General features: G+C 49.3%; 1 protein-coding gene across 6 annotated transcripts in view; it reads right to left on the minus strand.

The window, feature by feature from the left end:
• Positions 1 to 15,111, minus strand: part of DOCK4 (dedicator of cytokinesis 4) — a 289,016-nt gene that overhangs the window by 76,407 nt on the left and 197,498 nt on the right. For all 6 annotated transcript variants that reach the window (XM_085894107.1, XM_085894106.1, XM_085894104.1 and 3 more), the window contains one exon: positions 14,762 to 14,820. In XM_085894107.1, the coding sequence (XP_085750233.1) occupies positions 14,762 to 14,820 (59 nt within the window). The remainder of the gene's footprint in view (positions 1 to 14,761; positions 14,821 to 15,111) is intronic.

Here is a 15,111-nt window from a genome sequence, read left to right on the forward strand (position 1 = left end):
AGGTTATGGGAAGGAGATAGGGGTTATTTATGGTTCCTAGAGGGAGGCATTAAGTGTTTAGTCTTGGTGTCCATGGTATCCCACTTTACAAAAAAAAAATACAAACAAAGTATATTTTCATGATGAGGTAGAATTTCAAGTGTGATACCAATTGGCTAATATTACGAGTTGTCTATACCGAGAACCATCAGCAATCTCCGATCACATCCCTGATCTATTTGTGTTTGATGTCTTGAGAACAGTGCGGGCGTAGCACGTGGAACCCTCTAGCGCTTGGCACTTCTTCATTTTGGTTCTCAAACCCCATTTCTTCACGAGAAATGGAATTTATCACAATAGTCATCTTACACGATGCAAGGGATATTAAAATACGCATAATGGTCATTAAATGAAGTAGCACTGGGGCACTCACGAGTCACGACAAGTCGTGAACACTTCAACACGAGAATGATCATCGTGGTGAGCAGCCAAGAGGATCCAACGCACCAGTGACGGCGACATCACAAGTCTTTACCTGCTCAATCACCAAGCTGCTCATTGTGTTACGCCATGGCTGGAGGCTGAGCACATGAGTATTGCAATGATCCCGTTTGTGTTTGTTTGTTTTGTCAGCAGAATAACTGGACAAGGATTGCTACAATCACCAAATGTGGCACAGAACTTCCTCTTGTGAATGTCTCGGACGAGTCTAATTTGGAGCTCACAATTAAGTAGAAAACAGAATTTTACATGAATGTCTCAATGGATATGCCTCCACCTGCATTAGATGTCAACCCACTGTTACGTTTGATATCAATTAAAGGACACATGCGAGAGAGAGACAGAGAGAGGGAGAGGGAGAGAGAGACAGAGACAGAGAGACAGAGAGACAGAGAGACAGAGAGACAGAGAGGAAATACCAGATGCTTCTAAAATCTAAATTGATTGAGGATCTGCAAAATGATTTTCAAAGGAGACATGACCTTTGACCTCTTGAACCCAAAATTGAAGCAGTTCATCGTTGTATTCCAGTCGATACTTTTGCCAAGTTTGGTCCAAGTCCCTTCTTTGGTTCACAAATTATTGAGGTGACAAAGATTTTTTTAATTGCAGGTCACATAACCATAGATCTTTGACCTTTTTGACCCAGAATCGAATCAGTTAATCCCTGCAAGACGGTTCACGTTTTTGCCACGTTTGGACAGAATCCCTTCAGCAGTTCACAAGTTGTCGTGTTAACGGATATCTGCTACACATGCACGCACAGCCGGACGGACAACCCAAAAACACAATTATGCCTCAGAATCTTCGGAGTGGAGGCACAAAGATATAAAATGAAATTTAGCACAGGACAACATGTACTCACAGCGTGGCTCGAGGCCGTGTGAGTATCGTGATAATCACGTCTGTGTGTATAATACAAAGCTCTGTGCCAAATTTGGCAACTGGAGCTGCTCATAATGTCAATATATTTTGCCGACAAACACAGACATGTTGACAGCAATACTCGTGCACCGAGCAGAGACAGGAAAGCACATCGAAAGAGAAAGCAGGCATAAAGAGCTCAAGAGATTCCATTTGAGAAGGAGCAGAGACTTTCACAGATCAAGTGATCTCTATTCAGATCAAGAACAGTCGTGATCAAGGAGCAGAAACAGCCGACACGAACCAGGGGTAGAAAGTCAAAATCAGAATCCAGAATAGAAAATGAAACGACCAGAGAGCAAAGAGTGTGAAGTTTTTAAAAAGGTACCAACAAAGCGACACAAATATCAATAGACACCCTGACTTAAGCGTCGTCTCCACGTACTGGTGTGAGGGGGAGGAGGGATGTGAGATATGAAGGCAAATTTGTTTTGCACCTGTGACAGCCCATTGGTATTGGCGAAGCAGTTTTCAATGTTGAAGTGAAAGGTCATTTATAGTGAAATCAAACATTAACACCAAAAACAACAAATTATAATATTGCGTCATAAACTAAAACTGCAAATCACAATAAGAAAGTGAACAGAATAATCGGTACGACAAGAGAGCCGTTTGTCTGTGTGTGTGTGTCACCATTTCTCTTAGAGATGGCTTCATGGATCTTCGTCAAACTTTCAGAGGTTCATCAGTGAGTGCGTGAGCGTGTTTGGAAAATAAAAAAATAAAAAAATAATTTAACAATTGGATTTTTATATATATATATATATATATATATATATATATATATATATATATATATATATATATATATATATATATATATATATTGTTACAGATTCGCGCCCGCCGGCGTGCTGACGGCCACGTAACTCGAATCGCGGCACGTCGCCCACCGGACGGACAATCCAGTCGTGACCCTCTCGGACTAACGCCGGGAACCAGTCACGGGTGGACCTTTCGGTCTCACCGCAATCGAGCCAATCGGCCCCCGTATGGGATAGGGTTGCTCGCCAAATTCGACCTACCTAAGTACCCACACGGAGGGTAGACCGGGCGATCGCACCTCGCCGCAGGTCGACTTCGGACACGGGCCACTTAAGCGACCCGTTCCGTACTATCGGGATAACCGAGCGGTGTTATTCGTCGACCTCGACGGTTCGATTAATTATCGGGCGTATTCAGCCCACTACCAACCCTTTACGTGAAGCAAGATGAGGATTCAATGAAAGAAATGACGAAGCGAAGCGGGAAACAGTTCAACACAAAGCACATTTATTCGCGATGAACGGAAAGCGCACATATACAATTCCACCAAAAGAACATAGAAAAGAAGAGAAACACAATGCAATTTTTACACAAAAAGCAAATGCGACAATGCAGATCTAATACCGATTACGCGAGCACACGGCAACACTTATACAATTTTACTTCACAGACGGCGCCGACAACACATACCCAAAACCAAGGAAAAGAATACCCTCAAGGATGAGGCGGGCCTGAGGCCGAGACCGGGTCGGGCCTACCCGTCTGGTGATGAGACGCGGAGCGGCGATGGTGCCTCAACTCCGTGGGCCTCGCGGGCAGTGTCTGGTAGGGGGTGGGAAAGGGGCCCCCTTGGTCGCACTATCTCAGCGCGGGGGGAAACGGGAGGGGGTTGCTGATGCTCGGGGTATAGAGGATTTCCACTCTGCCTCGAGTCCCGCGACGAGCGTCTCCACCTCGGCCAGGTCGCGCCGTCGGCCTCCCTGGTGTGCAGCTCCCTGCACGACGCGAGCACCCCCTCGTCTGCCCTCGCCGCCTCTCCACAGCTCCGTCCCCTCCGTTCCGACTCCAACGCACACGACGACGACCAACTCCTTCTTGCTTCTTCTTCCCAACTCCACCGCCCGCGAAGTCTTAACTCTCATTCCTTTTGACTGACGAACGCGGTCGCTTATATCAGCCCCGTGGCTTCGCTCTCTCATCTTTGACCCCCTGCCTTCGACCTTTCACCTCGCTCCCCATTGGCCCGAGAAAAAGTGGGCGTGAATGCTTTTTGATCCATAAATTTGCATATATCGATCGCCCTCCAACGCCCTGGAGGCGGGGCCAAATCGCCCCTCGCTCACCGATTGGACGGAACAAAAGTGGGCGTGTGTCGTTTTTGATCCGTTTTTGAAGTGGAAAATCCGTGGTTTTGTACACGCTGTTCGGCGCGCGCCCTGCACGAGTCCAACACCGGTACCCACAAGCGGCGCAAGAACGGTGGCGATGCGACGGTTGCGAGGTGTGACGTGAAGCGGCGCCACGGTGGGTGGTTGATGTTGTGGTTGTAACAATGGCGGTTGGTCCAAATTAAAGATAGTAAAAGAAAAACGGCTATCCTGAAGAGTCACAGCACGCATAAATGACGTGTATTCCCACTAGACAACGGGTTTGGGCCTAACTACACATGTACTTACCGAGATATCTCACCTAAGGGACCTGAATGGTGGTTTGCGAATTTGGTAACCACAACACTACCCCCTCCCTTTTTTACAGACTCGTCCCGAGTCGTCAAATTTTCGTGTGCCATCATGTGTAGTTTTCCCCTAGTACATTTTACCTACGGATCCCTGAGTGCGACATTCATGGTATTCGTGTCCCCAAAATAAATAACCTGAGGGCTGCGTAACTACCTAAACAAACTCACTCACACGGACGACTTAAATAAAATTGCCGGCGCTAGACAGACATGCTGGGGGCGCACTCATATGTACAGTACATCTTAACCTTAACTTACAAATTTTACACTAAACCATGGCCCAGGATCAATGAACTCTACAAAAGAAAACAGTAAGCAGGGAGCCAGGCTGCTCGCATGCAGTCTCTGGCTCAAAACAATGCAGGTGACAGGGAACGTGGCCGGCTGCTCACACGCAGTCCAAGGCCTTCCCTTTTGAACTGAACGCAGTGAACCACAACGGTGCATGGGCTGCACAAATGCAGTCTCCGTGCCAGCTCAAGTGGCACACGCAATGAATACAACGAATGGATGGATGAACACAAACACGGTGCACGGGCCGCCACTGCAGGCCCGTGTTGTAGCTGCCAACAGGGCAGTTCTCGCAGCTTGCAAACTGTTGCCTTGACCCTGGCGCACATGGAAATGAACAGGGGGGGGGGGGCAAAGCAAAAATTGAACGGGGCTGGTGAACAGGGGCAGTGGGCATGGCATGGCAAAGGTGAGCAGGCAAACACAGCCCGCAGAAGAAGGCCGTTGCAGGCAAACACAGCCGGCAGATGAACTGGCCGGCACAGGCCTTGAAGAAAAACAGCCAGCCGGCAGATGAAGTGGGCCGGCACAGGCCTTGCAGCACAGCAGCTGCAGACGATCCAGCCGGCACAGGCCTCGCAGCAACACAACAGCTGCCGATGAAGTTGGCCGGCACAGGCCTTGAAGAAAAACAGCCAGCCGGCTGAAGTGGCCGGCACAGGCCTTGAAGCAAAACACGGCCAGCCGATGAAGTGGGCAGCCTTTGCCGTTCCGTGGAGGTTGGTGGAGGGAGTGCGGTGGTGCTGGCCACTTGGAAGGCGGGCTCGGACCTACCTACCTGTCTCCCTCCCACCTATCGCCTTTGCCTGTCACTGTACATACCCACTCCCTTAATTTGTGAAAAACCAATTTAGCCCCAACTTATTTTTTTTTGTTGTTTTTATTTTTACTTCCCCACTATAAATCGTCCCCTAACCCCCTTTATCGTCTTTGTTCGGCTAACCTATCCTGTCACCTAGCCTACTCCCAACCCCTACGTTCCCTTCCTGGAGGGGAATAAGGGAGAGCTAATGTCCTGTGTCGAGGCCCAACGAAGCCTCAGAATGGCCTCCCCAGAGTTCGGCGATCTATAACCAAAGTGGGTCCAGCGGCCCACAACGACAGCGAGGGGATGGATGGTGCGGAGGGGTACATCTCCTAATCTACCCTAACCATTTAACTGTTAAACTACCCCGGGGCTTTCAACAAGCGCCTCTCGCTTAAACTATTGGTTCTAACAACCCAGATTCCCGTCGCCTGTGTTGGTGTCCTCACAATTTCGGGCCTCGCCCCCCAATTTTCTCTCCGTGCCCTCACACGGTCTCATGGCTGGGACACGTGGCTCCCTTTGGCAGGCACGACCCTCTGCCGAATCTCCCGCTATGGCACCCCCGGGCACTACACTGCCTCCGAGCCTACCAGCTCCCTAACACCGGGGAGTGCCCCCCATGGCACCTCCCCTGAAACGCACACGTGGCAGGCTGGCTTCCCAGGCCCCTTTGCGAGGGTCACCCTTGCCCACAACACTGCCCACGCAGCTAATGGCGCCCCGGGCCCCCGCACCAAGCAGGCGCACCCGTGCCCACTACTCTATCCCGGCCCCCCCATGGGCCCTTGGCCTACCACGGCCGACTAGCCTGGTGCCCGGGGTACCCACTCAGTGATACTCACCTTTCGCAGCCACGCTCCCAAGCCCGTCAACAGGGCTCCTGCACCTCTCCAAATGGGTCTCGAGCCTACTTTCCCACCAACAACAAAACGACCTCCATTTTTCAATTTGACTAACCCAGCTAACTCACTTTACTCTGACCCCGGGGTCCCTTGGGCGGGAGTCACTCCTCCCCCCAATCACTCATCGCACCATGCATTCCCCATTCACTCCATACACACAGGCCCGCTGGCCTCACTCACTCACCATGTACACGTACTCACCTCACAACCCACAACTCTTCAACACACACACCGCTGAACTCTGCCATCCTCCTAACTACATCCCCTAACTAACTCGTGCTCCCACGTCGTCCCTTAAACTATAGCACGTTCCATTTAACACTACGTAGCTAAGCTACGTCAACTCTACACACTCAAAGTCTGTCTCTGTCTCCAAATCATCAAAAATCATTTCCCATTTTCCCATCCTCAATCTGGCTACAATCCCTCTAACTAATCCATTCCACGGACTCCATGAGGACTTACCCCTGCCCCATGAAGTCGGTCTAACTAAGCTAACCCTTCCCCCTAACTAGTTTCCATCCTGTGCCCTGGGTCAAGGGGGTCTTCCACCCCTTGCCCAGGAATCCTGTGCACCCGAAAGTGAGGCTTGTTTTTTTTTTTTTCTTTTTTTTTTTTTTCATGCGCAGCACCTGCGCGGCAACTCAGAGCTCGCGCACTTTGCACCTGCCCGTGACGTCATGCAGCTGCACGTGTTCCTCGTCCCTCCTTGGACGGTACCATCCGACAGAGATACCCCTCCTGCCGGATTCCAACCCCACGTGCAGCCATGGCGTCACCGTGCGCATAAAAAAAACACAAGCCCCACGTCTCGAGGGGTTCCCCACGCGAACACATGTGCTTTGCCCGTTGGAGCTTAACACACACGATCGCGTGGAGAACCCGTCCGGTCCAAATCCGTTATCCTGCCTAAACTTTGTCCGTCCGCGGGATCGGCAAATCCACCGCGTCCGTTTCCGGACCGGGACTTCACTCTCGCAAGCGAGCACGTGGTGGTCTCGTGCGTTGCACAGCACGAACCGCGTGCTCACTGCTGGGTGAACCCGGCACGGTCCCCGAAATAGCTACAGCCGCGACTCGGCTTTCGTTCCTCTGTCGCCGTCGTCGCCATTCGACCCACGCACACCTGCGTGTTACGACGCACACACTCCACTCCATCACATTCACACCGGGAGACGCGGCTGCGTGCTCCCGCATGCCAACCGACATCTCCCTCACATACCGCTCTCTCACACACACAGTCTCCCTTACATAACCCATACCACTCACACGTGGTGCTCCATTCACTCGCGCGGGGGCACTCACCCGCGGTGCCTCACTCACACACGCGGGGGAACTCAACCGCGGTGCCTCATCCACACACGCGAGGGCACTCACCCGCGGTGCCTCATCCATACTCCGTGCCTCACTCACACACGCGGGGGCACTCACCCGCGGTACCTCACTCATACACACGGCGACACTCACACACGCGGTCTCTTCCACACACGGTGCCTCACCCACACACGCGGGGGCACTAACCCGCGGTGCCTCACTCACACTCCGTGCCTCATCCACACACGGCGTGCTGGGAAGCACGTACTCCGGCACCATCGCCACCACACCACTCACACACGGGGTCGCTTCCACACACGGGGACGCACTCACACCTTGCACCACACACACAGGGACAACTACACTGGGGATTCGTGTCCCCACAAGGGTCTCCGGGGCCTCTATACCCCCCAAGCTCTCCGTGCACCCGTCCACAGCACCCGTCCCCTCAACCTCGCAAAGCACGACCGAACTCACCTGGTCGTGACTCGCCTCAAGGGGGCAGACTCCCTCCCCTCGTTCCTGGAGGAGGCCATCCAGGTGCTCGCACTGGGTCTCTACACGCTCCGCGAGCTCAACCCCATTGTCCTCCACTACCTGTGTGTGTGCGTCACTTACCCCGTCTTCATCGTGTTGTCTCTCCTCTATTTTTTTTATCTCCCGTGTCTCTATACATTTATAAGTTTCTGTCGTCGTCACCTCGTGTCTCGTCTCACACGTTTTGGTCTCCCCATTTAATTTTTCCCTCTTGGTCACCGTCGATTCCTCTGTCACGACCATCGCCCAACACGCCCCCTGAATTATTTTTTCACCCGCCTCCACCGCGGGCCTGTCAGCCGTTGCACCCCCTTCCAGCTCGTTCGCTTCTACACGTGGAGTCGCCATTTTGATGTCCCTGGTCACGGCCTTCATGCCCGCCTGCAGGCTTCGGCCCATGTTCTGCGTCTCACCCCGCAGCTTTTTAGTTTCTTCCTTCATGTTTGTTTCCATTCCGTTCATTTGTTGTGTATTCGCATCCAATTTTTGTGTATTCGCATCCATCTTTTCGTTCATTTGTTGTGTATTCGCATCCATCTTTTCGTTCATTTGTTGTGTATTCGCATCCATTTTTTGTGTATTCGCATCCATTCTCGCTGTCATTGCCGCCAGCATGGCGAATAGCTGGGCCATGTCGGGTGCGCTTGGGTGAGCCGTTTCGGCAGGGATCGGGGAAGGGTTTTGGTGGAGGGGGGGAGGGGAGGTGTCATACACCGCGGCCGCTGCCGCACCTATTTCGGGCTCTGGGTTCAGTTGGACGAGTTCATGTTCCTGCACGGGCATTCCATCCTGGGCCATGGATTCTACACATTCTACATCCATTTCTAATACCCCTGGCTCCCGCTCGCCTTGAGACGCCATCTTGCTTCTCTTAAAGGGTTAATTTGAATCGCTCGTAATTTGGAGGGAATCGGGGGTCGCTTCTCTCACCCCTGGACCAATTCCCGTGAATTTAATTGGAGACAGGAGAGCCCGTTTTCCTGTTCTCCGATACCAGTGCCGCGAGGAGGGCGATGGATTTGTATCGCACGACCTGACACCAGTGTTACGGATTCGCGCCCGCCGGCGTGCTGACGGCCACGTAACTCGAATCGCGGCACGTCGCCCACCGGACGGACAATCCAGTCGTGACCCTCTCGGACTAACGCAGGGAACCAGTCACGGGTGGACCTTTCGGTCTCACCGCAATCGAGCCAATCGGCCCCCGTGTGGGATAGGGTTGCTCGCCAAATTCGACCTACCTAAGTACCCACACGGAGGGTAGACCGGGCGATCGCACCTCGCCGCAGGTCGACTTCGGACACGGGCCACTTAAGCGACCCGTTCCGTACTATCGGGATAACCGAGCGGTGTTATTCGTCGACCTCGACGGTTCGATTAATTATCGGGCGTATTCAGCCCACGACCAACCCTTTACGTGAAGCAAGATGAGGATTCAATGAAAGAAATGACGAAGCGAAGCGGGAAACAGTTCAACACAAAGCACATTTATTCGCGATGAACGGAAAGCGCACATATACAATTCCACCAAAAGCACATAGAAAAGAAGAGAAACACAATGCAATTTTTACACAAAAAGCAAATGCGACAATGCAGATCTAATACCGATTACGCGAGCACACGGCAACACTTGTACAATTTTACTTCACAGACGGCGCCGACAACACATACCCAAAACCAAGGAAAAGAATACCCTCAAGGATGAGGCGGGCCTGAGGCCGAGACCGGGTCGGGCCTACCCGTCTGGTGATGAGACGCGGAGCGGCGATGGTGCCTCAACTCCGCGGGCCTCACGGGCAGTGTCTGGTAGGGGGTGGGAAAGGGGCCCCCTTGGTCGCACTATCTCAGCGCGGGGGGAAACGGGAGGGGGTTGCTGATGCTCGGGGTATAGAGGATTTCCACTCTGCCTCGAGTCCCGCGACGAGCGTCTCCACCTCGGCCAGGTCGCGCCGTCGGCCTCCCTGGTGTGCAGCTCCCTGCACGACGCGAGCACCCCCTCGTCTGCCCTCGCCGCCTCTCCACAGCTCCGTCCCCTCCGTTCCGACTCCAACGCACACGACGACGACCAACCCCTTCTTGCTTCTTCTTCCCAACTCCACCGCCCGCGAAGTCTTAACTCTCGTTCCTTTTGACTGACGAACGCGGTCGCTTATATCAGCCCCGTGGCTTCGCTCTCTCATCTTTGACCCCCTGCCTTCGACCTTTCACCTCGCTCCCCATTGGCCCGAGAAAAAGTGGGCGTGAATGCTTTTTGATCCATAAATTTGCATATATCGATCGCCCTCCAACGCCCTGGAGGCGGGGCCAAATCGCCCCTCGCTCACCGATTGGACGGAACAAAAGTGGGCGTGTGTCGTTTTTGATCCGTTTTTGAAGTGGAAAATCCGTGGTTTTGTACACGCTGTTCGGCGCGCGCCCTGCACGAGTCCAACACCGGTACCCACAAGCGGCGCAAGAACGGTGGCGATGCGACGGTTGCGAGGTGTGACGTGAAGCGGCGCCGCGGTGGGTGGTTGATGTTGTGGTTGTAACAATGGCGGTTGGTCCAAATTAAAGATAGTAAAAGAAAAACGGCTATCCTGAAGAGTCGCAGCACGCATAAATGACATGTATTCCCACTAGACAACGGGTTTGGGCCTAACTACACATGTACTTACCGAGATATCTCACCTAAGGGACCTGAATGGTGGTTTGCGAATTTGGTAACCACAACACTATATATAAAATCGCTCTATGGTGTCAACCTAAGCCGTTGTATTTGTAGCTATGTGAAAAGTAATATTCAATGGTCCCCAACCCCATTCCTTAGTGGGTGTAGGGAAGTGTTTTAGGCCCGCACAAAAAAAAAAAAATTAGAAAAAAAAAAATTTGATTTCTTCAAAATGCCAACAACATTAGAACAGCTCTGGGCAATGCTGGGTACCCCTGCTAGTCCGATATATAATCTGTGTTGTGCGTTTGTTTGTACGACTTGTATGCACTCCTGAAACGCTGGACGCAATGAGTTGAAATTTGTTGATTGAACTTGGGGTGTTCCTGGAAAGGTCTTCGGCACTAAAATAAATAAATAAATAAAAACACTTGCAGGGGTTTCGTGAAGGGACACAAATTCTCAATGTAAATGTGTATGGTGTAGCTCTGCTCCCTGTGGGAGTGCATCACAAGTCCCAGCAGTTTACAGCATTTATAACAGCATCTCTGTATGAAAATTAAAGGTAAAATCAAAAACTAATTGGCCAATTTACATGCGTGTTCTGTATTTTATGCACTTCTAAACTGCTGGATGAAACAAGTTGAAAGGTGGTGGTTGTACTCTGGGTGTGCTGGAAACATTCTACTAAGCTGGGATGGCCACCTCCAACTTAGACTTTTACTTTTATGTGAAAGTGGGGAATTATCATAAGTGGGTGAATTATCATACCTGCTAATGCACTCATGCACCGCTGGACGGAATAACTTGAAAACTGGATGTTATAAAAAAAAACAAAAAAAAACAGATTAATCAAACTCCCACAAGTTGTACAACACAAGATAAAAGGAGTGTTTCTCGAGTCAGGGATTTGCAATCTCCAGTTGGTTGTTCTCTTCATTTGTGGGTTTCAGGAGGTGGGAGATAGAACTCAAAAATCTCCACTTCCTTTTTGGTAAAGGGTCATGATTCATGAACCAAAGGTGTGAAACTTCGTTCTCATAGCCTCGTTCCAACCAGGCTCTTTTCAGAATCTTCACCGAACCTCTGACAGCTTCCAACGAAAGGCCGGATCTTCACCGCAATCGAATCAATTCGTCCGTGTCACACACCCAACGTGTCTCCTAAATTTCGTCCCAATCTATCCACAACCTTTTGAGATGTACTGTTCACAGATAAACAAACAGACAGACAGACAGACAGAGACAAACAAGGGTGGAAACATAACCTCCATCCACCTTCGGAGGTGGAGGGAACAATGGTATGACTCAGTGGCTTGCTCAAGCACATTCTAGTTCATGTTTCATTTATTTAAAGCTCTTAATGGAACTTGCACATGCATCATATGCAGCACAAGACCATTAGCTGACGTCCGAGTACTTTTTACATTAATTAAAAGGACAAACACATACAGTATATGGGATATGAACAGAAGTTCCCCACATCATGTGCCAGGTATTCAGATGGTGACACACGAACAGGCCACCTGAAAGGCACATTTACAGCGGAGTCTCTTTTCAGAAACTGCTCGTTTTTTACCAACAGCAAAGAGCGGGAAAGTAAAGCAACATTGAAGGTTACCTCGTTTTCCACTCCGAATTCTCACCAAACTGTTAAGTTGAACGCAACAACGATGTGTGAAGAGAAGACGTGCCAGATACCCAATTTTCACTTCAAATAAAACTGTCCCTTACCACTTCACTTCAATTTCAGAGTGCTTGGCCTGGCTTGACAATCATGGAAAGACAAAGCTGTTTGGAATGGGAAAATGTAAAAAAAAGAAAAAGAAAAAGGAAAATTCAATTCACACAAATTCTCAGATGCGGCTCCACTTATTCCATCTGTTGAGAAATTTGAAGTTGAACGATCGAATCCTTTTATCTCCCAACAAGCCGAAGCCGTATGATGTTGGAGAGGATAGTCATATTGTCCAGCTCTAAAAAAAAGCTGCTGCAATTGACAAAACGGGGGTGGAGAAGGTTGGAAAGGCCTTCGGATTAATTAAATAATTTGGTACTTGTGCACGGCTCCCATCGTTGGTGCATTATGTGAACATATCCCCCAAAATCATGAACGACTTCAGTATGTTATGTGGTTTCCCCCTTGCGGTGACAGTGCGTCAGAAGATGGGCAAGTCCAAAGAGATGGCCAATGTTTTCCTGCACCACAAGTCTTCGACGTGTCGTCGCAGCTACTCCCGTCTCAGTGCTCTACCGTAGTGGTGAAAGCTGCCAACAACCATCAATGGAAGAAAACGATCGTCGTAAAGATCCTTGAAATACTGTTTGTTCAACTTCGTTCAGAAGCAGGACAAGCATGCAGGGTAGCATCAATGGCTGAAGTCATGGCTGTGCCGCTGATGCAGTGCCCTCTTCTGTTTAAAGCAGGAATTTGTAATTTGTTCAGAATGCCAGGGATAGCTCGCTTACTCTTCACAAAGGACACTGTGAGATATTTAACGTCCACCAACGAATACTGGCCGATGGGACAACCAACTTAACGTCCATCCGAGAGACGGCACACACATTGATGAATCACCCTGGGATGACAGTATATAGTTGGGTTGGGATTCAAACCGTGTTAGACAGCTTATAAGTGAGTGTGGTTTGTTGAAATGTCACCTTGCCTTGTACAACTTTAAGAGAAGTGTAACAAATAGAGATGCAGAGACTACTCTCCCACCTGAAGACAGGTTTGGTGGCCTAGCAGTTTTTTACTGCCTCATATGTGGTCTTGCCCCACCTGCCATTTTAGCCATTAGTGTCTCTCTCGAGCTCCACCAAAGTCGCACACCTCGTTAGCATCCACAAATATAGGCTAACTACTCATTCAATACAAATCCAGTCATATTCTTCCTTCCATGCTGTTAAAATGGCAAGCAATCAGCATCTCTTGACATCCTCTATTCCTATTCCTGATCTCCCCTTCTCTCAATGACCCTACTGCCAGACTACTTCAAAATGGCTGCCAGACCATGCATCACATGATGGTCATTTTGTATGAAAATCCTGTTCAAATTTCAAGTCAATCGCAAGTAAATTGTCAATTTTAGAAATTCTGGCCTAAGTTGACCTCAAAAATAGTTGGTGGTTAAATTTAGTGACTTGATATGCAAATGCTGTTCAGCTTTCAAGTCAATTGGATGAAAACTGATGATTTTAGAAATTTGGCCGATGGTGACCTTTTGACCTTTGTTGACCTCAAAATGTTTGGTGGTTGAATTCAGTGACTTGACACACAAATGCTCTTCAAATTTCCAGTCAATCGGATGAAAATTGAGGATTTTAGAAAATTGACCGATGTTGACCTTCAACCTATGTTAATCTCAAAATAGTGACCGCTATATCACATGGTCATGTGACATGTGGTGAAGTTTCAATTTCCTCTGCTGAATGATTTTCGATGTATGCACTTAACAAAATGCAGACATGATGTACGACATATATGCCATACGTACGTACGCTACCAATCGCTCAACCCTGCTCAACCCAAGGTTAAGCCTCCCCCGTCCTCCCCTTGGCGATCACCGAGACTTACCCTTGGCCCGCACACTCCAATGATGGCCATATTTTTTTCGATTGCAAGGTAATGACCTGCAGACAATGCTGACCACCGGGGATGTGCAATTTGTTGAAGCACAGCACTGCAGTCCATCATGGTAATCTGTTAATTACTCTGCTCTTAGTTATAGTCTGGAGGTGCTCAAAAACCTGCACGGCTGTGCATTTGCATCTTATTAGATCTGGAAGCTAAAACATTGACCCACTCTTGTTGCAGCTTTCCTTGCAGGTGGCATACCATTGTAAACCTGTAAACAAGTGGAATCAAAATGGAGTTGTTGCATCCTGGAACGCAAACTCACTCGATTCCAAGCAAGGTCTTCTTTACTCAACAATGTAAACTTTTGATTGGAGTGACCTTTGAACTCACTTTAGCAACTCCATCTCACCAGTTTTTAGAACAAATGATAACTTTCTATGCTCATGTTTACACGTACGTCTTCATCGATGTCTGTGGGGAAAAGGACTTCAGGGTGGGCTAGCTCTTTGAAGGAAGGACACTTTCAGTAGTCTGAAGCACATTTCCTTGAAAAAAAAACGAAGCTTCCTTGACCGGTAAACCTCCGATATCATGACAACCAAGCAATTAAATGAGGGCTACAAAAATGCCGCTTTCATTGCTGCTTAAACCGAAAAAGACCCCAACAGGCTTCAGGCACAGAAATGGTGTTTTATTTGTTTTTGGGTTTCAGTCACAAGCTTTTTGTACCGGTCATTCTCACTCTCCACGAAATTCCAAAATAAGATGCTTACCAAGGTTCTGCCACATACTGAAGATCTCATAGCCCATCATAACCCGCATGTCTCCATACCTGCAAGCAACAATGCTATTTAGTCATAGGTAACACTTTGAGAACTAAAAATCTGCAGTAATTTTGAAATGTGTATTAAAAAAAAGAAAAGAAAAACAATTCCATGACAATAAAAGTAAATTGATTATCCTCCTTAACCCGATAGTAAAACTATGATGGTTTTTGAGCTAACAATGTATCAAAAGTTCAAACAAAGTCAAGTCTCAAAATCTTTGCATCTCAAAGTGGAAGTTCACACGGAAACTAGATATCTGCGATCGCGAAGCGATCGCCAAGGGTAAGCCTCCCCTG

Source organism: Eptatretus burgeri, chromosome 9 (genome assembly GCF_056783735.1).
Source record: "Eptatretus burgeri isolate ZD-2024b chromosome 9, Ebu_testis_v1, whole genome shotgun sequence".
Taxonomy (NCBI): Eukaryota; Metazoa; Chordata; class Myxini; order Myxiniformes; family Myxinidae; genus Eptatretus; species Eptatretus burgeri.